A 24,938-nucleotide genomic window follows, 5' to 3' on the forward strand; every position below is an offset into this window, starting at 1 on the left:
ATTTGAAAAAGCCTTTCGTTTCATTTTTTTTGTAGTGTTGTTGTCCACTGGAATGTAACTTCTTGTTAGTTCTTGTTTAAGATTTTTAGCTCTCCTGTAAATAATTTGTGTTTTTTTTGGAAGAAGTGTTTTCAGTTCAGTGTCTAGTTCGAGTATGTGCCAGTGTTTGGATATGATCTTTTCCAAATCTTGATGGTTGGAGTAATATTGTGTAACAAAAGCTGTGTCCATTTTTCTTTTGTTCTCTTCTTTATCGTTGTATGTAATGGTTTCTTTTCTATCTAACTGTCTGATTTTCTCAAATTGTTGTAGCAGAATTTTTTCATTGTATCCTTTTTCTGAATATTTATTCACTAGTGTCTTTCCTTGTTCTTGGAATTGATTATCTTCTGTACAGTTCCTCCGAATTCATTTGAATTGGCCACTCTGTATATTTCTTACCCAATTTCTGTGGTGGTTGCTGGTGAACGGTGGTATGTTATTGCCGTCGACCTCTTTCCTGTAGGTCTGTGTTTGAAGTTTTCCATCTTTTATATAGATCTTTAGGTCGAGGAAATTGACCTCTAGCCTGCTGGTGGTAGTTGTAAATTCTAATATCTGATGAAATCTTCTAGTTCTCTTTCAGAGCCTTCCCAAACGAAAAAAATATCATCTATATACCGATGCCAGCTTATGATGTTGCTTCTATAGGGGTTATTCATCCATATGTTGTCATCCTCCCATTTGGCTACGAAAAGATTTGCATAGCTTGGGGCTGCTGGAGTCCCCATTGCGGTGCCCTTCGTTTGTAGGAAGTAGTCACCATTATACCAGAAAAAATTGTGTGTTAATATGAACTCTAATTGTTCCATGATAAAGTTAACCTGTACATTTGGTAAATCTGTCTGATTATTCAAGTAATATGAGGTGTGTTCACAGCCAATGGAATGTCTTATACATGTGTAGAACGATTTTACATCAGATGTACATAGGATGTATGATTCTTGCCACTGTAACTTTTCCAATACTTGTAATATGTGAATTGTGTCTTTCAAGTAGCTTTTTTGTTTATATACTATTGGTTGTAAGTATTGGTCAATATATCTCGAGAGATTGGAAGTCATGGATCCTATGCCCGAAATTATGGGTCTCCCAGGTGGTTTTTGTTGGTCCTTATGGACTTTCGGGAGAAAGTAGAATGTCGGTACCTTCGGATTGTCTATCTTCAAATATTTGAATTCCTTTTCATTGATAATACCCATCATTCTTCCTTCTTCTAGCTGGTCCATTAGTTCTTTTTGAAATTCTTTTGTGGGATCAGTCTTCAATTTTTTGTATGTTTCGGTATCTGCTAGTAGACGGTTAGCTTCTTCTTCATACTGAGCTTTATCTAGGATTACGATCCCTCCTCCCTTACATACAGTTAAGAAGTTTTAATTTTATAGGTGGTCTGTGAAACAGTGTATTATTATTTTATTTGTTTAGTAGGTTATATACATATAATGCATAACGGAGTGTCAACAAGCATGGAATGCTTTGCGTTATTGTTTCCCTATATGCATGAACAGATCCAGAATTATCGAAGAGTTCCAGCTAAATAAAACACACATCATGTATTGTGTTATTTATTGTGTTGGGATGGGGGGGCACCTGCCTCTCTGCTGTAGTGGGAAAGAAGAAGCCACAGGAAGAACTCGCACATTTAGCAAACACCCACACACTTTACAATTAGGCCTCATTTGCGTGGCCCTAAATGCTCTTTGGAGATGAGATGTGCCTCAGTCTGTGCCAGCATGATTAGACTTCCGCCTAATTGCACAAGCTTGTGGAGCTAGATGGCGGCACTTGGCGGATTAGTAAATGTTTCCTGAGCTTGGTGTGAGAGGGTGATAGGAAGGAGGGGCAACATGCAATGTATGGAGTAGGCTCTACAGATGGTTAAAGATTAGATTCCCTTGTGTTGAGTGAGGTGAAACGCAGTGCCGTAACTAGACATTTTAGCGCTGTGTGCAGGAAACAGCATCGGCGCCCCCCTCTAAAATGTAAAATAGGGCCATTGCGCGCCGTAGTTGTGCGACAAAAATATAGGGGCGTGGTTTCATGGGGAAGGGGCATGGCCACAAAATAATACCAATTCATATTACGCTGTACAGTAGTCTCCATTATTCAAATGACCCCGCACAGTAGCGCCACTTACACACATTACGCCAGGTAGAGACCCTTTTACACATTGCGCCAGGTAGAGCCCCTGTCACACATTACGCCAGGTAGAGTCCCATTTTACACATTACTCCAGGTAGAGCCCCTATCACACATTACACCAGGTAGAGCCCCTATCATACATTACGCCAGGTAGAGACCCTTTTACACATTACAGCAGGTAGAGTCCCCTTTTACACAATATGGCAGGTAGAGTCCCCCTTTTACACATTACGACAGCAGAGTCCCTCTTTTTACACATTATGGCAGGCAGAGTCCCCTTTTTACACATTACAGCAGCAGAGTCCCTCTTTTTACACATTACGATAGCAGAGTCCCTCTTTTTACACATTACAGCAGGCAGAGTCCCCTTTTTACACATTACAGCAGCAGAGTCCCCCTTTTTATCCAGATGCTGCAAGTACTGTACATGTGCTACTTTGGTACTGTAACAGTGGTAGATAGCCTTAGTTGATGCAACACACCTCTGCTCCTCTCCCCAGGCCGTCCTCACACAGCAGCAGGACTCGGCCACCGCCACTTTCATACCTGGCACTCACACCTCCATCTATGCGTCTTTCCCACGCCCATCTACGACCTCTCCCAGCAGCAGGACCCGGCCACCGCTGATTTCTTAACCGGCGATGCACGGACACACACACACCTCCTCCTGTGAGCCTCTCCACGCAGGACGCGCGGATCTCTGCTCACATAAGCCAGCGCTGCCTGCTGTCATCTCCGGGGCGGCCAATTGGGGACGGACACGGAGCACAATGCGCTCCCAGTACATGTGCGCTGTGTGCAAAGCACACACTGCACACATGTAGTTACGGCTCTAGTGAAACGGGTGCATTATTTGGGTGTGATACAGAAGATAAGACATTAAAAAGATAGACAGTCATTAGGTCGCCAGTAAAAGGTTGACAGTTTCAAAAAGTTGACAGACAAAAGGTCTACAGGGTCAAAAGTTCGACAGGATAAAAATGTCGACGCCCACATTTATGGGGGGTGTTTTGTGTTTTTACATATTTTTTACCTCAGTTTGTTGAAATGCGTCCCCTCGCGGACTCGCTTCGCTCGCCACAAGGTAACTAAAGGTAATAGTTTGTGACATGGATAGTTAATGCAGCAAAAGTTTTTTAGTTTTTTTTTTAATTTTTACAAGATGTGTCGACCATACGTCGACCTCTTGACACTGTCGACCTTTTGACCATATCGCCTTTTTGACCCTGTCGACCTTTTTATCCTGTCGACCTAATACATGTCGACCATTAGTGACTGTAGACCTTTTTAATGTAGATCTATAGACTGGATACCGCATTATTAGGGCGGTTCCTGGCCGGAGGAGGGGCACTTGGCCATTTCCCTCCCCACATGGACTTTGTTGTGCACCAGCACTGAACTGGTCAGGTCTCCTCCTGCATTTTGTGCTTTACATTTGCATTTTGGTGGAGAATCACAATCTAATATGGACTCATTTTCCTCTCTTGCAGCCCAGACCTGCATCATTCTATACTTCGTCCTGCTCTTCACCCGCTTTTGGATCATCAGTGTTGTATACGGAATATGGTGGTTCACAGACTGGGACACACCCAGCCAGGGCGGCAGGAGGAGTCTCAGTCTCCAGAGGAGCGTAGTGTGGAGATACCTCAGGGATTATTTTCCTATTAAAGTAAGTCAACCACTGTTACTTTCCTGCAGTGATATGTTACTGTAATTATAGGGCTCAGCGGCGAAAGTACCGCCATTGCAGATGATGCAGTGGCTATGGGGCCCGGAGATGAATGTGGGCCCACTTTATAAATATTCACCTAATGTGAGGAAAGGGTTCCTGTAAGCTATATCTTAGGGGTGGGCAACAGGCGGCCCGCGGGCCGGATGTGGCCCGCGGACCGATCCTGCCTGGCCCGCTGTGCCCCACCAGAGTGCAATGACAAGCGGCCCGACATGCCGCTTGTCATTGCACTGCTCTCAGACGCGGCGCCGCTGAGGAAATCCCGGTCACGTCACAGAGTCAGCTGACCGGGATTTCCTCTGTTAGCTGGGCGGCACGGGGAGCGGGCACTGCAGTGACCAGGAGCGGCGGCCTGTGAGGAGGAGGTTGGTTCTATATCGGACTACCGTGAGGAGGAGATTAAGCGGTGGCCAGTGAGGAGAAGCGGCGGGCAGCGAGCCGGAGCAGGAGAGGCCACATCAGTGGTGACTCCGGCCAGCAGCAGCGCGGATCTTCGGACAGCGGGGATCGTTTGTCACGGTGACAAACAGGTAAACCCCCTGTCCAGCCAACCCCTGGATCAGTGCTTAAGCTGCCATATAGGTTTAGGGGTGGGGAGGGAGGGGGATTAAAAACTGCAATATGGGTTTAGGGGAGGGGAGGAAAGGGGGGTAGGGACTGTCTGCCTTAATGTGTAAAAATGGGGGATGCTGTCTGCCGTAATGTGTAAAAATGGGGGATGCTGTCTGCCGTAATGTGTAAAAAGGGGGACGATGTCTGCCGTAATGTGTAAAAATGGGGGATGCTGTCTGCCGTAATGTGTAAAAATGGGGGATGCTGTCTGCCGTAATGTGTAAAAAGGGGGACGATGTCTGCCGTAATGTGTAAAAAAGGGGGACGATGTCTGCCGTAATGTGTAAAAAAGGGGGACGATGTCTGCCGTAATGTGTAAAAAAGGGGGACGATGTCTGCCGTAATGTGTAAAAAGAGCACACTGTCTGCCGTAATGTGTAAAAAGGGGACGCTGTCTGCCGTAATGTGTAAAAAGAGGGACGCTGTCTGCCGTAATGTGTAAAAAAGGGCACGCTGTCTGCTGTAATGTGTAAAAAGAGGGACGCTGTCTGCCGTAATGTGTAAAAAAGGGCACGCTGTCTGCCGTAATGTGTAAAAAGAGGGACGCTGTCTGCCGTAATGTGTAAAAAAGGGGGACGATGTCTGCCGTAATGTGTAAAAAGAGCACACTGTCTGCCGTAATGTGTAAAAAGGGGACGCTGTCTGCCGTAATGTGTAAAAAGAGGGACGCTGTCTGCCGTAATGTGTAAAAAAGGGCACGCTGTCTGCCGTAATGTGTAAAAAGGGGACTCTTTTTGAGTATTTTGTGTGTGGCCCTCGAATATTCGCTGGAAGTGTTAAGCGGCCCCCCAGCTGAAATAATTGCCCACCCCTGCTATATCTGCTCATTTTTCTTTCTTAGCCATTGGGAAGTATAAAAATAAATGGTGGGTGTGGCTTGCTGCCATTGTTTGTCATCAAGTGGGTGGGGCTGGCATATGCAGACAGCTATTTCATTATCATAGATACACCTGTTCTCTTGGCGTTCTCTGAGACAGGCTGGGCTCCGTGACATCATTTGCATCATCACGTAAGTGGCACAAACGGTTTGTCATACGTACCTGCTCTCCTGAAATGTTGGGTAGAGAGGAACAGCCTTCAATTTGCATTGAATTGCATCACTGTGGCCCTCCCACCACGTACGGTACAGTGAAATGCAGCATTCTAAAGAGGCGGGGCACAGTGATGTGATTGCGGCTCCTCCCTCCTGGGAGAATTGCCTGCTCTAATAAGAGTCCGAGAGGTCTCCCCTTAATTGGGGAGTCCACCGGACATTGCAGTGAATCTGCATCTGAAGACGCAGTTGCTGGCTTTGGCACGCACCCACAACAGCGGTGAAACGCAACTGTTTTCTACACACTCCCCGGTATCGTCCCCAAATGCCTGTGGCCTGTCAATCAAGTTGCGTCTAGAGCTGTACTGCGACCGCCGTCACAAGACCATTGAGGAAAATGCGCAGTCCAGCTCTGCCGCATATGCAGATCACCAAACATCACCCATCTGTGACCGAATCAACGTCCCCCTCTGAATCAGGCATATCACTGACCAGCAATGGCTGTATTTCACAATTTTAACTTAGCCTAAAGGTTTTAGCAGCACTGACTCCCAGTAATATAGAATGGAGTTTTATGGGAAAGCTCCCTTAGGGGCCTATTTATCACCATCCGCATCCAAGGATGCAGATGTGATGTGATAAAATCGCCCGAATCCGCACTGCAACAATTGATTACATCGCACGGATGTATCAATTATCACATGCAGGAACAGAGCTTATGAGCAAGCTCTGTCCCTGCGATGCCTCTCCGCAGCATCATCGGGGTATTTTTTGGGAAAAATACCCCAATGTCCTGCTGCGCATGCACTGCCACCGTCAACATCGCCGCTACTGCCGCCGGGTTGACCCTGACCCACCCTCCCATAGTAAAAATACTTACCAGTCCCAGGAGTCAGTGATCACTGTCTGTGTGCCGCTGTGACCCCCGCAGCTGTAAAGTGAGCTGCCATTTTGCAGGGTCACAGCACAGCACATAGAGGACCGGCGCCCGGCAGCCCGCACCGGAGCACCAATCACCGGCTCCCTGGACTGGTAAGTATGTTTTGTTTTTACTTTTTTTATTTTTTTAGCAGTGATCAGTTTGTGTGTCCATCGGACACACAGAGCTGAGTACACTGCCGGGACCCGCACAGCTTTCTCTGCCAGGGGGCAGAGAAAGCTGGACAGAAGCAGGGATCTCGCAGTGCTGCCCTGTGATTTCGCCAGCCTGAGCTGGCCTAATTATCTCAGGGCACACTGAGAGTTTTTTTCACGTTTTTGTTTTTAGTAAATTTGGCCCAGATCGCATTTCCCTTTATAAGTATGAGGAATGCGATCTGGGTAACCGAAATTTTTTTTCCTAGTATACGCAAGTATACCTGGCCAATAAAGCTGATTCTAATTACTAGAAAAAAGTAAATTATAGGGTATGGAGCAGTTTTTCATGAAAACTGCACCTAATGCCATGTAATACATTCAGGTGATACTAAAATAACGTGAAAATGGTGTGAAAACATAAAACACCTTTTTTCACATTATTTTAGTAAAAATAATGTTAATAAATAGCATACTTGCCTACCTGACCCTCTCCATGAGGGAGAAAATGCTCTGTTCCTGGACTTTCCTGGTAATGTATGATTGCCATCACCTGTGGTGAAACACCTTTCTTATCAACAGGCCCGGCGCTACCCACTCAGCAAAGGGATGCAGTGCAGGGAGGCGCTGTGCTGGATAGGCGCTTTACCTGCTCTGCATCCCTGTGCTGAGGTCCCTGCTGCTGCTGCTGCTAGCTGCCGCTGCGCTTGTCACATTACACAGGCAGTGGCGCCGGCAGCTTGAAGAGTCCGCACCCCCTCTCCCTTCAGCAGCATTGTGCATGGGAAAAAAGGGCAGGGCTAAACGCCCGGAGGGGGCGGAGTCATACAGGTCAGAGGGGCGGAGCTACAGGGGACGAGGCAGCTGTGTGTGAAGAGGGAGAGGATGCTGCTCTTGATCCAGCCAGACAGACTTAGGTGAGTGGAGGGAAATCGGTGCTACTACTGGGGGCACTATGCGTGCGGTGTAATGTGAATAGGATTGTGCTACTGTGTGGAGTAATTTGAAATGGGGGTACTATTGTGTGGCCACACCCCTTTCTTGTGAGACCACACCCCTTTTTTCACTGTGTGCTGTCCCTCTGTAAAGTATGGGAGGGCGCAAATTTATAATTTGCAGGGGGGCGCCGAACACCCTAACACCGGCCCTGCTTATCAATTAACTAGCTCACCACAGGTGATGGCAATCATACATTACCAGGAAAGTCCAGGAACAGAGCATTTTCTCCCTCATGGACAGGGTCAGGTAGGCAAGTATGATAAATAGGCCTCTTAATGGGGTGTAGTATGGTATGCCGGCGGCCGGGCTCCCGGCGACCAGCATACCGGTGCCGGGAGCCCAAACGCCGGCATACCGACAGTGCGGCGAGCGCAAAGGAGCCCCTTGCGGGCACGGTGGCGCGCTACGTGCGCCACGCTATTTATTCTCCCTCCAGGGGGGTCGTGGACCCCCACGAGGGAGAATAGCTGTCGGTATGCCGGGTGTCGGGATCCCAGCGCCGGTATACTGTGCGCCGGGATCCCGACATTCGGCATACTGAAGACCACCCCTCTTAATGATAATGTGCAATATTCTGCAGGGAAGCTAGGGGATGATGTCATAAATTGGGATATGTAACTCTTTTCTTTGCTCTGTTAAAAGTAAATACAGGGTACTGTACAAGGTTTTGTTCGGCGCTGTAACGACTGCATGCAGCATGTACAGTACAAGATGTTATTCTGAGTACTGCACAAATGTAACTACTGCACAGAAAGCTTTGTACTTTATTAATGTCATGTTCAGGTTAATTGCATTGTGTAGACTGCCATCTAGTGGGCTGCCTTCCAAACTGCAGATTTAGTAACCGCCATACGGTAACTGAAACATTCTAGAATATAATTATCAGCTGAACCTTCAAAAATGTTCTGCAAAATATTCTGCTCCTTTCGCATTTGGCTGAGAAATTTGCACATTTTTCAGCAGAATTTATTCACAGTCCTCCCCCACACCCGCACAACACGCCGGAATGAACTGTCTCTCGCTGCCACAGCCGGTCACACACAGTTTGCACAACATTTCAGCACACTAGGAGGGTCTGTATCTCAGGTAAACACAAGCCCGTCCGCGGATGGATCTCGCTATTTGTGGCAAACTGCGCAGGCATATACAACGTAGCACAATTACCGGTGATTTAGAGTCATACAGATCTAGTCATATCACAACTTGCTGTTGAATGAGGGTATCTGGGCGTTTGCACGTAGGATAAGTGTGCCGCTGGTGCGTCGTGACTCTCAATATAGATGAATATTCCCATTTATATCCGAGCAGGGAAAGCGGCTGTAATTGCATATCCTTTACGCGCAACTCTGAATCGGGCCACCTGTCGGGCACACTATGATATAAATCTGTTTTATTGGAGACATTAACGGAAAAGTGATCATTTAATCAAAATTAAAACACAGGTACTCCCATGGCTGAGAGTTGCAAAAGTAACTGTTGAGTCCTGTTGGAGAAAGAGCGCTATATAAATAAAATTATTATATTATTATTATATTATTAACAAGATGGTGAGCGAGCCCAGGGGAAAAGCTATTTGTGCAATGGTGTCCCAAATACTTCTGAATCTGTGGTCTCGTACACTCCACGTCTGCCCTTTCCCCAGCGGCTGCTTGGCGGCTCCCACCCCCTAGCGCAGCCTCTACTTTATGAGTTTCGTGTCGGGAGGTATCTGGCCCGGAGCAATAAGCATTGTCCAATCTGTGACCAGAGACGTTTATGTGGAGGAGTGAGGAGCACATTGCTGGGATCTGCCTGCTGGAGGAGTGAGGAGCACATTGCTGAGATCTGCCTGCTGGAGGAGTGAGGAGCACATTGCTGGGATCTGCCTGCTGGAGGAGTGAGGAGCACATTGCTGGGATCTGCCTGCTGGAGGAGTGAGGAGCACATTGCTGGGATATGCCTGCTGGAGGAGTGAGGAGCACATTGCTGGGATCTGCCTGCTGGAGGACTGAGGAGCACATTGCTGGGATCTGCCTGCTGGAGGAGTGAGGAGCACATTGCTGGGATCTGCCTGCTGGAGGAGTGAGGAGCACATTGCTGGGATCTGCCTGCTGGAGGAGCGAGGAGCACATTGCTGGGATCTGTCTGCTGGAGGAGTGAGGAGCACATTGCTGGGATCTGCCTGCTGGAGGAGTGAGGAGCACATTGCTGGGATCTGCCTGCTGGAGGAATTGAGGAGCACATTGCTGGGATCTGCCTGCAGGAGGAGTGAGGAGCACATTGCTTGGATCTGCCTGCTGGAGGAGTGAGGAGCACATTGCTGGGATCTGCCTTCTGGAGGAGTGAGGAGCACATTGCTGGGATCTGCCTGCTGGAGGAGTGAGGAGCACATTGCTGGGATCTGCCTGCTGGAGGAGTGAGGAGCACATTGCTGGGATCTGCCTGCTGGAGGAGTGAGGAGCACATTGCTGGGATCTGCCTCCTGGCTATCCGGTCTCTGGGTCTACCACACTTAGGTCAACAGTCATTAGGTCGACCACTATTAGTCGAAATGCATTAGGTCGACATGGCCTATAGGTCGACATGGTCACTAGGTCGACATGGAAAAAGGTTGACATGACTTTTTCAAATTTTTTATAATTTTTGAACTTTTTCATACTTTACGATCCACGTGGACTACGATTGGGAATAGTAATCTGTGCCGAGCGCAGCGGTAGCGGAACAAGGCACCTGGACCGAGGGGACATGGTGCACTAATTGGGGTTCCTGGTCACTTTACAGAGAAAATGACACCAACTCATGTCGACCCTTTTCCATGTCGACCTTGTTCATGTCGACCTAAGGACTGTGTCAACCTATTCCAGGTGTCGACCTAGACACTGTCGAGCAATACTGTTCGACCTAATGACTGTCGACCTAAGTGAGGTCGACACTATGATCCACACCCGCCTGCTGGACCCCTCTTAGATCAGTCTAAAGGTGGGTACACACTGGCCGATATATCGGCCATTCTCTTGAACGGACGATATATTGCGGGTCCGTCGGCCAGTGTGTACGGGCGATATGTCTGTGAACTCTGTCGTTCACAGACGTATCGCGTCGGCCCCGCAGCACAGCCAACGACCAATATATCTACCGATATATTGGCGCGTCGCTGTGTGTGTGCCCGTACATATGCTGCGGCAGCCGGCGGTGATTGACACCTGAACTGGGCGGGCGTGTGTACACGCCCGCCCAGTTCATGACGTCAGTCCCCGACGGATCGGGCAGTGTGTATGCTCAACACACTGCCCGATCCGTCTACAGATATATCTGCCGATCAATTGATCGGCAGATATATCTATCAGTGTGTACCCACCTTAAGTTATAGGAGAGGGGCTAGAAGCCAGCAGTGTGGAGCATAACTGTGGGGAGTATCAAAAGGGCTTATGGGGTAATGGCCTTGGGCCCCTGGTGTCATTTGTTACCATGGTAACACCCCTTTTTATTTCACCCCTGAGGTACGTATCCCCTTTATTAAGGAGGAAGAAATCTGTGTTGCACTCATGGGATTGATTCATGGGGTTAATGCACCATATTTATGTCACACCTCTATCAGAGCACCAGTGTCCTATGGAGTAACATTACAGGGGGCTGTCCCCATTTATCTGGCCTGTCACATGGATTTCTTGTTCTACACCAGCTGAGCAAAGAGCCAGGGCCAGCTCTACCAGAAGGCAGCTTCCTAAGGGCGCCGGCCTCTGAGGGCGCCACTGAACTCACCGAGCAATAAACTGAAGGATGTCTCTGTGTGAGAGACATCCTACTTTTATACTGCGCTGGCAGCTGCGGGTCTGATCAGGTGCAGCCGCCGCTGCCAGGCTGCGCCGCATTGTGGGCCTAATTCAGACCTGGTCGTAACAAGGTAGTCGCCGCCTACAGGGGGAGGGGGAAATCGCTGTGCAGGGAGCGATCGGATGTGCAGAGAGCTGCACAGCCCAGGACTTACTTTTCCAGTGCGATGATCGGGGCCGGAGTTGACGTCAGAATCCCTCCCTCCAAACGCCTGGTCCCTCCTGCGTTTTTCCGGACACTCCCTGGAAACGGTCAGTTGCCACCCACAAATGGCCTCTTCCTGTCAATCTTCTTGCGATCGCCAGTGCAATCGCTTTCTTCATCCATCCCGTCGCTGTCCGGCGCTCCCCGTCGCTGGGGGGGTGACGCGCATGCGCATTGCGGCCCATACGCATGCGCAGTTCAGGCCCGATCGCTGCTGAGCGAAAACGCACAGCAGCGATCGGGTCTGAATGACCCCCTGTGCCTCAGCCTCCGTGCCAAAACATGTATCATCAAGTCATGTGAAGGCACATAGGAGGCGGATGCTACTATGGCTCCCGAGGTGTGCCCCCACGGCCGCTCCTCATAGCCCTGATGCACCTCCTCCAGGCCCCTGGATCCCGGCTCTCCAGCAGCAAGCAGCACCTGACTACATGTCTGCACCCGCAGCGTCGCTGTAATGCTGCTGCCACCTGTAAGAGGAACCCTGCCCTCACCATGCCACCGCCGACCGCCTCGTGAACACCTCTGTCAATCAGGCAGAGGTGTGCGCATCAATGCAATGCGATCGCATTTCACGGGCCACGCATGTGCAGAACGGGCCCTATGCGTGCGCCCTGGCCCGCGGATTGGGAGAATGCAATTGCATCATAGTAACATAACATAGTAACATAGTAACTAAGGTTGAAAAAAGACAATTGTCCATCGAGTTCAACCTATTTGTGGTCTCCTATGCAGTCTTATTATAGGACTAGTTATTTTTATGTTAGGACTAGTTATATTAACTATAATGCGTGACTACGCACCATAACCCTGAATATCTTTATCCAATAAGAATTTATCTAACCCATTCTTAAAGGTGTTGACTGAGTCCACAGTTACTACTCTCTCAGGCAGGGAATTCCAAACACGTATTGTCCTTACTGTGAAAAAACCTTTTCGCCTCAATGTGCGGAAACTGCTCTCCTCTAACCTAAGCGAGTGACCACGTGTCCTCTGTGCTGATCTTATAGAAAACAGGTCCCTCCCAAGCTCTGTGTATTGACCCCTTATATATTTGTAGATGTTGATCATGTCCCCTCTTAGTCTCCTCTTTTCTAATGTAAACATGCCTAGCCTTGCAAGCCTTTCCTCGTATTCCAGCGTCTCCATGCCCTTGATTAATTTGGTCGCCCGCCTCTGAACTTTTTCTAGCCCCAGGATATCCTTTTTGTAATATGGTGCCCAAAATTGCACACAGTATTCAAGATGTGGCCTCACTAGTGATTTATATAATGGGAGTATAATACTCTCGTCCCTTGCATCAATTCCACATTTTATGCACGCTAATATCTTATTAGCCTTCTTTGCTGCAATCCTACTTTGGGTACTGCTGCTTAATTTGTTATCTATGTGAACCCCTAAGTCTTTTTCCAGTACAGAATCCCCTAATATTACCCCATTTAGTATGTAGGTGTAATTTTTGGTCTTGCCCCCACAGTGCATAAACTTTCTATCATCTGATGTCGGAACGCATGACATCATTACACAATAACCTTACAAATAAATGTGAACTAACTTAACTTATCTAGAAATAAATGACACAGAGAAATAACGACACAGACCACTGAAATGCCATTAAAATCGGTCAACCGTTATTTATTATGATATATTTAAGCTAAGTATGGTGGCAATGAGAAAGAACGGCCAGACCAACAGTGACATTACGACTTATTGCCGCTACGCATGTCAACGACATGACTTCTTTATCTCATTGGCTTACGCCAATAAGTGCTGAGTTTCCAACTCTCTCCCCAATACACCATAATAGAGCCGGCCAGACAGCCGAGCCCCAATGACCCCTGGTAAGGAGGGCCAGAGTATACAATGTATTGGGCAAAGAGCGCACCCACAAACAGCGGCGCAATAGCCACTGTAACTGCCGTTCTTTCCCGCCACACACCGGCCTGTAAGGAGCCGGTGCCGCCAACATACCCTGACTAACAACGAACTAACTAAAGCTGACCTATAAAGAACTCGGAAACTACCTTCCAACCTAAACAAATGCCCTCATCAGACAAAGGACGCCATCTGGTCTACTGAAATGTGCGTCCTAAAAACGAATAAGGGGTGGGGAGGGGAGGGGAACGACCTGTCCCGAAGTGAAAACCTGCCGCAGAGGGCGCAGGCCAAGAGCACCCTCTGGGATCTCAGGAGAAAAGCAGGGCAAAATCCAACGGGACCCCCACCGTTCAAACGGTGACGAGTGGCCAAAAAAGGCTACAGGTCGAGTCCAGTCGAGGAGAGACGAAAAGACGGGGAAACGAGTCAGAGCCAAGGCACTCCCGCAGAACCCGCCAAAAACGTAGCGGTTAGCGAGGGCACCCCAATACCGAACCGCCGGCCCGCCATCCCGTCGTCCCTCGAGTAAACTGAAAAGAAAGCAAGGAGAACAAGAAAAATTTGAGGCAAACCAGAAGAAGGCCTGCCGTAAACTGGACAATGGAATTACCTGACATAGCGCTTGTAGGCATTGGATTTCCATCGACCAAGCGCTTTAATCTCAGTCTCAGAAAAACCCAATGAAGCGGCTGTTGTCGCAGCACCAATACGAAAGGAATGTGTACCATACAGTGATGGCGACAATCCCAACGCAAGGATGCATTGCTTAAATACCCACCGGAATTGGTACAACATCAAAGGTGACCCATCGAGGTGGACAAGCCACGCTCTGCCACCACGTGGCCGGGAGTCACCATACACGCGTGCCAAGGTTACGGGGCAGACGCTAGTGTTAGGGCAGGCAGGCAAGGTAATCCAATGCCCACTCCCCAACTGATCCGTCTTAGAACGGCTTAATTTGCACAGTAACGCATCCGCCAGCAACACATGGGACTCAAGCAAAGGAGGGGCCGCGGACCTGGAGGGGGCCACCAACTCGCCGATCCGAAAGGCTCTGGGAAAAGCCATCACAAAGGCAAGCCGGAAAAGCAACACCTCATACTGAGAATCGCAAACGGATGGTAAAACCTCCAGCAGACGACCCAGCAGTGCAACCGATATAGGACGCCTGTTGTCCATAGACACAGGAGTGCCACGAGCCCAGCCCTGCAAACAGCGTCTCACCAAAAAGCTTTTAGTGAAATTGTGGCTACCCTGTAAACGCAGAAAAAAGGAGATACCTGCCAGCATCTGGCTGACAACAGCGCGCGACCTTCCAGCTACGTACATACGCAAGACAAAATCCAACAATAGTCGAAAGGAAGGCTTACCTTCGTTTCGCTTGTGCGCAATGAATGCCTCCCACCCATGGAACGCCGCCCGATATTTCACCAGCGTGGCTGGAGCCACCGACTGGCTGGCCAAAGCAGTTATCCCAGCCATATAACCTGCCAGCAATGAGAAGGGCAAACGTCACCTGTAAGCGCTGCAGCAGGAGCCAACACGCGAAACCGAGCCCACTGTTGTCTAGAGAGAGCATCGGCAATGCTGTTGTCAACCCCTGGGACGTGCCGCGCAACGAAGTGAACATTCAGATACAAACAGAGCAAGACCAGGCGGGCCAACAAGCGAAGAACTGGAAGCGAAGAAGATCGCTGCCCATTGATCGCCTGAACCACGCCCAGATTGTCGCACCAGAAGACCACGTGCTGGTCTTTGATCCGCTCCCCCCACAGCTCCAATGCAACGACAATGGGAAACAGTTCCAGCAACAAAAGGTTGCGGGTTAAGCCCAGCTGGAACCAGGAGTCCGCCCAAGGGGCAGCGGACCACGTACCATAGAGGTATGCACCATATCCCCAGGAACCCGACGCGTCGGTGAACAACTGGATACCTGGGCTATGGACCGCATCAGACAGACAAATGGCTACGCCATTAAACTCATGCAGAAAGGCATCCCAAACTCGCAGGTCCCTGCAAATCTCGGATGACAATCTAATGAAGTGATGCGGCCTACGAGCGCCAGCCGTCGCCCGTTCCAATTTGCGACAAAAGATTCTACCCATGGGAATGACCCTGCATGCAAAATTGAAAAGACCGAGAAGGGATTGGCACTGGCGCAAGGTAACCTTGCCACCTGCCAATGCCCTCTCAATACACACACGCAACTTGGCAACTTTGTCTAAGGGCAATCGGCAGCATCCCGCCTCAGTATCCAGTTCGATGCCTAGATACGAGAGGCGGGTGCAAGGACCCTCACATTTATCCAGAGCGATTGGTACCCCGAACTCGGAAAAAAGTGCTTTCAAGGAGAAGAGCAGCCGAGCACACCTGTCCGAGCTGCAAGGCCCGATGCACAGGAAATCGTTCAGATAATGTGCGACTCCCGGTTCACCCGTCCCAGCGCAAATGCACCAATGGAGAAATGAACTAAAAGCCTCGAAAAAAGCACAGGATACTGAGCAACCCATGGGTAGGCATTTGTCGATGTAAAAGTCGTCGTCCAGCCTAAAGCCCATGAAACGAAACGAATCAGGGTGCAATGGCAAAAGACGAAATGCAGATTCCACATCAACTTTACCCAATAACGCATGGGGGCCCGCCGCTCTGACTAATTTCAAAGCGTCATCAAACGACTGATACGTAACCGAGGATAGCGCCTCGGGGATCGCATCGTTAACAGACGCGCCATGAGGGTAAGACAGGTGCTGGATTAGCCTAAATTTGCCAGGAGTTTTCTTAGGGACCTCTCCAACTGGGGATAAAACCAAATTCGGCAAAGGGGGTGCAGCAAAGGGGCCGGCCATGCGTCCCAGCTGCACTTCCTTGGCCACTTTACCTTGCAGAACGTGGGGAAGCACTCTGGCCGAGCGCAAGTTCCGAGGAGCTGAGTAAGGGAACTCGCCGCTAATGGGGAGGCGAAATCCCTCTGTAAAACCTTCCAGCAAAAATTGGGCCTGAGGGCGAAGTGGGTACCAAGTAAGCCATTTGTGCATGGCGTCCAGCCGGACAGGGGAGGGGGCTTTACTTAGCACTAGTAATCTGCCACCCGGAACCGCACCGGCAGGCTTGGGACATTCCTTAGCCGGGTGGGAAGCTCCGCAGCGCAGGCAGCTGTGCTGGAAACGACATTTGGACCCGCAATTGCCGTTGTTAAAGGCAAAACAACGACCTTTGGACCCTCGTCCCGCGGTGGCCCGAAAGGAACCCCTAGCGGACGTGCTAACGGGCTTGGCCGTAGAGGCTTCCGGAAGCTCGAGGGAGCCCTCCGTAACCTCAAGCCATACTTCAACATCCTTGACACCGAAAGACAGGAGATGCAGACCGTGCTGTTTACGCCTGAACTCCGTGTCGTACCGAAGCCAGGCGAGAGGCCTGTTAGAAAGGAATAGACCATGAATCATGTGCAGGTAGCGCACGATGTTCATGGCCTCTTCCGGGCGAGTCTCCAGGTAACAGGCTGAGAATGTGTAGAACCCCTTGAGCCAGTTAACATAGGACCTATATGCGTCCTCACCTATCCCACTCTTTTTCTTGGCCGCCACCAAAGCCTTGCGGGACTTGGATGTTAATGCGAAGACATCCACGTAAGATCCGCTATTGATACGATCCCGTATCCGTGGGCGAAGACCCCGCATAACCTTGGTGTATGGGCAACGCACAACGTCGCTGGGGCTGCACTCTTCCGGACTGCTGCTACTGCTACCATGCCTATGGCGGCGCGATCGCTTACTGCGCTTGTGGGAACGCCCGTGCCTATGGCGTTTACCCTTGACAACCTTCGCCTGGTCTTTGCCCTTGGCAGTCTCGGCCCCGGCATCCTGCTGACCCAAAGCGCCATTACCATTAGTCTCACCGGATGGGGAGGCCTGGGAGTCCCGTCTCGTGGCAGCCGATGCGGAAGACTGGTCGCTGTCGCTGGAATCACTCTCCGGCATGTCCACCGGATCTGCAACAGGAGAGGGAACAGAAAGTGCCAGCGAAGCGCCTGGCAAGTGGTTAAGTGCAGGCGCCTGCGCATTGGACCCAGTGGAAACAAGCGGCTGCTGACCTGCAGCAGAAGGGGGAGCGGCGCATAACGACGTCAGCTGAGCGACCAGTGGGGTGAGTGCGGTCCGCAAGTCACCGAACTGGCCAGCCGAACCACTTGCAGATGACCGCGCCGTCAACAGGGGAGTCAAAATCCCTATAACCGAGACCAGCAGTGCGGAAACAGCCGCCGTGTCCCTGTCCGCAGGAGCGGCCACTGTCGCAGGTGCAATAGGGAGGACCACGCTGCTCGCCGCAGGTGCGCCGGCGGCCAAAGGCCCCGCACCACCAGCCGGATGCGTAGTACCTGAAGCTGTGCGTCTCGTCCTGCGCCCAGCGCCCGCCCGGGACCGGCCAACAACCGCGAGGGGGCTGCCGACCGGACGGGGGGCACCTAATGCAGGGCGAGCATAAAACACTGGGGTCTCCCCCAGACTGGGCACAGCAGCACCACGCCTTTCGGCACGCCGCGCCCGGTATCCGCGTGGCGGGAAGAGCGCACGTGCCGCTGCCCCCGCATGCACCACACGATCCCGTGGGGGCCCCTCAGCAGGAATGGGTTGAACAGTATTGGGGGGACGAGCCCCTGGAGGCTGACAAATTATTCCCCCCAGTAGACCCGCCTTGCCCCCCACCTGCGGCCCATGTCCGGGTGGTGTTGCGTGTGCCCCTACCCCTGGAGGCTACCGCAGCACCCCCAGGGGTAATGTCCTCCTGTGTCCGCCCCCGCCGCCGGCCCGTCCCGCGCACCCTGCGCGGCCGAGGGGGCCGGGGTGGAAGAAGCGCCGTGTGTAGCCACGATCCGCCGGAGCCACGCGAGCGCGTCGCGGGACCTCCGGCGGAAGTAGCCCCTAGACCGCCGGGGGAAGCACCCGTGGGTGCGCCCGCAGCAGCAGGTAGCAGGGCAGGGCTGAGGGACTGACGGTGGCGCAGCGCGGAAGATACCGCTGAAGCCGCACCAGACCCGGGGACTAGGTAGCGAGCAGGGGGGTGCGCCCGTCTGCGTGGGCGAGCGGCCATTAGGAGGAGAATGAAAAAGGGGATAGTGAGGGAATAAGAGAAAGAAGGGAGAATAAAGAGGCTATAGAATAGATAGGAATTAGTGAAAGAATAAAGCAGAGTAGAGAAAGAGGATTTTGGAGAGACAAAAAAGAATCAAAGAGCTACTCACAGGAGCACATGTCCTTCTGTTGGAAACTCCTGGGGGAAAGAGACAGGATGCAGATCCTGTCTGACTCAAAATGTCTGCTAGCTCCTCCCTACACTATTCTAATTAAGACTAACCCCACAAGCCTATTAACTGTTAAGTAACCTACACATTGTGTAAAGCCCATGCAATCCTAACAGCCTAGAATTTTACGCTCGCTTGCGCTATTCGCACGCGCTCTTCATTACCTTACACTTGTCTGTGTTGAATCTCATTCTCCATTTTGCTGCCCATGCTTCCAGTTTAGTTAAGTCGTTCTGAAGAGACTCACTTTCCCCCTCCGTATTTATAACCTTACACAATTTGGTATCGTCTGCAAAAATTTACACCTTGCTCTCTAGACCTACTGTTAGGTCGTTGATGAAAATGTTGAACAAAAGTGGCCCTAGTACAGACCCTTGCTCCCTATTATCTAACCAATTACTGACCCAAGTGCATTTTGTGCTCCCTAGCCCTATTTCTTGTAGCTTATAGATAAGTCGCATGTGTGGTACTGTGTCGAAAGCTTTGGCAAAGTCTAAAATGATTACATCCACCTCCTTACCCGGAGGCATCTGATTTCTGATAAAAGCTGAATAAGGCCCTTTGTTTACAATATATATATATTCACTTTAATAGTACCATCTCTTTTCTCTCTACACATATAATTGTGTAATTCACTCCAGCCCTCCTAGTTTCCGCCTGCATCTACACTACGGACATTGGCCCTCATTCCGAGTTGTTCGCTCGCAAGCTGCTTTTAGCAGCATTGCACACGCTAAGCCGCCGCCTACTGGGAGTGAATCTTAGCTTAGCAAATTTGCGACGAAAGATTCTCAAAATTGCGAATAGAAATTTCTAAGCAGTTTCTGAGTAGCTCGGGACTTACTCCTACACTGCGATCAGTCATACTTGCCTACCCTCCCGGAATGGGCGGGAGGCTCCCGAAAATCGGGTGACCCTCCCGGCTCCCCGGAAGGGCAGACAAGTCTCCCGATTTCAGCGGTCACCCCCTGCCCGGCCGCCCACTTAGCGAGTAAAGTGGGCGGTCCGAGCAGGCGATGACGCGATTCTTGCTGAATCGCATCATCATAGCCACGCCCCCTGCTGTATAATGCAGAGAATAGCGGCATTACACAGCGGGGGGCGTGGCTTACATGACGCGATCAATCAGCCACGCCCCGTCCCGCCTCTGGCCCGCCCCGTTCCGCCTCTGGCCCGTCCCCCTCTGGACGTCCCCTCACTTCCCACCTGCCCTGATGAGCCGACCGGCTGCTCTCTCCCGTAGAGAGCAGCCCAGAAGTCGGCAAGTATGTGATCAGTTCAGTGCTTGTCGTTCCTGGTTTGACGTCACAAACACACCCAGCGTTCGCCCAGACACTCCCCCGTTTCTCCAGCCACTCCCGCGTTTTTCCCAGAAACGGCAGCGTTTTTTCACACACTCCCATAAAACGGCCAGTTTCCGCCCAGAAACACCCACTTCCTGTCAATCACATTACGATCATCAGAACGAAGAAAAAACCTCGTAATGCCGTAAGTAAAATGCCAAACTTCTTAGCAAATTTACTTGGCGCAGTCGCAGTGCGAACATTGCGCATGCGCAATTAGCGGAAAATCGCTGCGATGCGAAGAAAATTACCGAGCGCACAACTCGGAATGACCACCATTGGGGGGAGTTTGCAGGTTAGGGGGCGCAAGGCTGAAGCTTTGCCTAGTGTGCAGAGAGACCTTGCGTAGAGGGGCCGCAACAACCGCGTTCCCAACACCGGGTAGGCATCGTGTAGTGCCACATGCAGTTGGGGCTGGTGACGCAGGGGACACTGGGAGGGATCCCTCTCAGTGCAAAATATGAAAAAAAGCCCATAGGGTTCTATTAGACAACACCATCTACAGATAGCACTACATACCGGGTCCAAGAGTCGTATGTATCAAAGCTTGGAGAGAGTTAAAATGCAAAAAAAATTATCAAAATCTAAAAAAAGGTGCTTTGGGGGGAATTTGAGGCGACTAAATAATAATAATAATAAAAAAATATTATAAAAAGCAAAGTGTTTTTGTTGAAATAAATAGTTTCATTAAATTTGGGGCACATAATCAAATAATAAAGTTGATTTTGGTGTCATTTGAGGCCGCGCAAATTTGGGATTGGATTGTAATGCGCAGTGGGAGTTTGTGGTGAGAACGGCTCACAGGATCTAGCTCACACCTTATTGGATTGACCCCACAGAGTATGAACTCCACTGGGGCAGAATATTCTCTGTAAAGCGCTGCAGAACATGCAGAGCCGGATTAAGGGGGGAGCCCAGGGGACACATTACCCTGGGCCCCCCATATTTAAGGGCCCCCCCGTGCCTGCCGTCAAACACTGGTTGTTTTTTTTTATTCTAGTAAGTTCATTCATTGGTGGCAGTGGTGTAAACTTTCCCCTCTGCAGACAAATTTTGTGTTTCAGAGACGGTGACAGCATTGTCTCCGTCTCTGCACCCGGCGGGGCCACCCACAGGCACTAACGAACTGCCGTGAATGAAATGCACGTCTGCTCCTCACTGAGAGCTCTGCCTCTGATCAGCTGAGCTCTCTGCCTCTCTAACACCGTAGAGGGAGCTGCTGAGCATGTGCAGCAGCAGCAGCAGCTCTGCCTCCTGTGCTTAACTCACAAGGACTCCGGCAGAATCTCCTCCTCTTCTCCTCGTTGGTGTGTGTGTGTGTGTGTGTGTGTGTGTGTGTGTGTGTGTGTGTGTGTGTGTGTGTGTGTGTGTGTGTGTGTGTGTGTGTGTATGCTGTGTGGTATGTATGTATGCTGTTTGTGAGTGTTTATGTATGCTATGTGTGTGTTGTGTGTATGTATGCTAATTTTCTATTTAATAATATGTGCTATCCTTTGTTGCTGCCTCCAACAGCTTTCTGCTCACACTTTTATTTATCTTAAGGCCCGTACACACTGGCCGATATATCGGCCGTTCTCTTGAACGGCCGATATATCGCGGGTCCGTCGGCCAGTGTGTATGGCCGATACGTCTGTGAACTCCGTCGTTCACAGACGTATCGCGTCGGCCCCGCAGCACAGCCGACGGCCAATATATCTACCGATATATTGGCGCGTCGCTGTGTGTGTACGGCGGTCGGCCGACCGCCCGTACACATGCTGCGGCGGCCGGCGGTGATTGACAGCTGAACTGGGCCAGTTCATGACGTCAGTCCCCGACGGATCGGGCAGTGTGTATGCACAGCACACTGCCCGATCCGTCTATAGATATATCTGCAGATCAATTGATCTGCAGATATATCTTTCCAGTGTGTACCCACCTTTAGAGATATATATATATATATATATATATATATATATATATATATATATATATATATATATATATTTGTAAGGAACCTCCCCTTCCTACAGTATATACACTATATTTAGCCCTCAGGGGCCCCCCTTGTCTAAAGTACCCCGGGCCCCCTGGAGCCTTGATCCGGCCCTGAGAACATGTGTGTAGCGGGGATTTGGGTCCATGCTCCCAGAGCTGTAACTAGACTTTTTGGTGCCCTGTGCTAGAAAGAGAATTGGTGCCCCTCCCCGCATTTTTCCAATAGGGACATAAGGAGCATGCCTCATGGGTAAAGGGCATGACAAAATTGATCCTTTCTACATTATCTATCTCTCTCTCTCTCTCTCTTTATATATATATATATATATATATATATATATATATATTATACACACATTTATTACACACTGCAAGAAAATTTATTTGGACACAAACCTCTATATACCACATTCTTGCACTAAACATGAGAGCTCACTGTTATTCAGTTACGATACCCTTTATTAATTAACACATTTCAATATACTGCCATACCCTGGATTCAAACCTATAACCTGTTGCATTCCAGTCAAACACCTTACTCATTGAGCTATTTGATCCTGCATAAAAGATTACTAACTACAGTATGTGAAACTCCTTGTACTTTGTAAAAAATCAGCATTGCAATTGAGCGGATCTATGTAGTGTGAGGTCACACATCCAATCTCTTGCAGCCGCACACTACATAGATCTGCTCAGTCGCAATGCTGATCATTTCCTCACAAAGTACAAGGTAAGCTTCAAATAGTTAGAATTTGCCAGCTTTCTATGCAAGGGCAGATACTGTAGCTCAATGAATAGATTGTCTGACTGCAATGCCGCAGGCACTGGGTTTGAATCCCGGGTATGTCAGCATCTTGAAATGTAATAAAGGACAGTGTGACTGAATAACAAAGACATCTCAAGTTAAGTTCATGAATGTTGTATAGGTATTAGTGACCGAAGAGGTGAGGGTAGGAGACAGTGGCGGTCAGGAGATGCTGGGCTTCAAAAAGGGGGGAAGCTACAAGTGAAAGTAATTAAAACATAATTAACAAGTGCCGCCAACAGGGCCCCCTACCCTGCAGCGCTATGTGCGGTGGCACACTCAACACTCACCTAGTTACGGCCCTGCATGCTATCTACTTTTACAGTTTCAACAATAGTCCGGATACATAAGCACACTCTGCAAAGTGTGTTACTTGCACTGCAACCGTTATGTGAGTTTGTCTATGCGATTTACAATTGTCCCGACAATGCAGCAGGTTAGTCTGTGATATTGATGTCACAGACTAACTTGCTGCATAGAGGGTGTAACTGCGCTACTCTCACCCCGTGACAACGCCATCCAATCGCACGCTAAACTGATCCATAGACTTGCTAAGCTTGATGGAAACAAAATATAAAGAAATGCCTGCACTAAAAGAAATCCAGGACCATCACCCCTAAATAATCTGGGAACACCGGGAACGTTTGATATTCAGCAATATCCAACATTACCACTAGGTGGCGCTATGCTCCTCTTTGTGAATATACCAATTTCTTACTGTTGCTGCATTTAAAGCCATTATCACTATTATCACATACAGTATAATATAACTATTAACAGCTTTCCCCTATTATTCACTTTTACTGTACATTTTATTTCATACTGAGAGCCCTTTCCCTCATGTATATGTGCCGCTCACACACTACCACCATTTATTTGCGGCACAGTTACTTATCAGAGAGCGATTAGCTTGGTATCCATTGAAAATAGGTGTTTTCGCCACTGACAGTTCTCGTTATTGCATTGCACAATACATGGGAGTGTTTATCGCGGGCGCTACTGCCACCGGCGGTAACCTTCGCCAGGAAATGCTGTCACATGTCTCTACTCGGGAAGCCTATTTACAAGCACTACGGCGGCAATTGCTACCTGCTTTGTTGATCACGCCATCCCATGTAGGCAATTAGACAATGCGGGTATTTTAGACAATCCTATCAGTACAGCGCGATTTCATGCATTCGTGCAGACAAGAATCTATCTATGAATTTTTCAATATTTGTTTTTAAACTTTAGTTAATTTCTCACACATTGGGGGTCAATCCAGTTAGCCGCAATGAACTCGCGGGTGAGAGCCATCGCGGCAGCGGCCGCACTTTGCGGTGGCCAGAATTTGCACAAAAATGCACACCACCCCATAGGGCTCCGAGCAATTTATGTGCGAATTCAGGCTGAAGCCAGCCCGTGAAGGGGGCGAAACTGGTTGCCGTTGCAAGCGTTGAAACGTTGCAACGACGGCACATTGCACCCTTCAGAGCTAATTGGATTTGCAATATTTTTTAAATACATACTGGTGATCAATATAAGTAAATAAGCTTTACCAGTATATTATTACTAAGGGTGTTTGCACTTTTCACACCCTTTTCACATTATTTTAGTATCGCCAGAATGTTCTGAAGGGCAATTGCAGGAGAATTAGCCAGATTCTCCTCCCAGCCCTTAAAATCCCATTCCAGATTGCAGTTGTCATACTTATAACGGGCTAATACTGGCATTAGCATTAAGGTGCAACTACAGCAAAAGACGTTAATGTGATTACACAGCGTCCAACCATCTCAGATCTGCCCCTCTGTATGTACTATGTAGCTCCGTGTACGTATATAAGTCAAAGCCACGGCAGCTGCTTGTGATACTGATTGTCAGAAGAAATATAACATTACACGACCATAATGTGACAAGTGCCGCTGTTAGTAACAAACGCTGGTCCACATGAATAACTGGTAATTTACTTAGCCATTGGTATATGATGGAGAATCCAGCAAGTAGCTGAC

General features: G+C 49.5%; 1 protein-coding gene across 2 annotated transcripts in view; it reads left to right on the forward strand.

Moving 5' to 3' along the window:
• The window catches only part of MOGAT2 (monoacylglycerol O-acyltransferase 2), a 234,518-nt gene that overhangs the window by 66,009 nt on the left and 143,571 nt on the right, over nucleotides 1-24,938 (forward strand). For both annotated transcript variants that reach the window (XM_063951239.1, XM_063951240.1), the window contains exon 2: nucleotides 3,672-3,850. In XM_063951239.1, coding sequence (XP_063807309.1) covers nucleotides 3,672-3,850 — 179 coding nt within the window. The remainder of the gene's footprint in view (nucleotides 1-3,671; nucleotides 3,851-24,938) is intronic.

Source organism: Pseudophryne corroboree, chromosome 2 (genome assembly GCF_028390025.1).
Source record: "Pseudophryne corroboree isolate aPseCor3 chromosome 2, aPseCor3.hap2, whole genome shotgun sequence".
Taxonomy (NCBI): Eukaryota; Metazoa; Chordata; class Amphibia; order Anura; family Myobatrachidae; genus Pseudophryne; species Pseudophryne corroboree.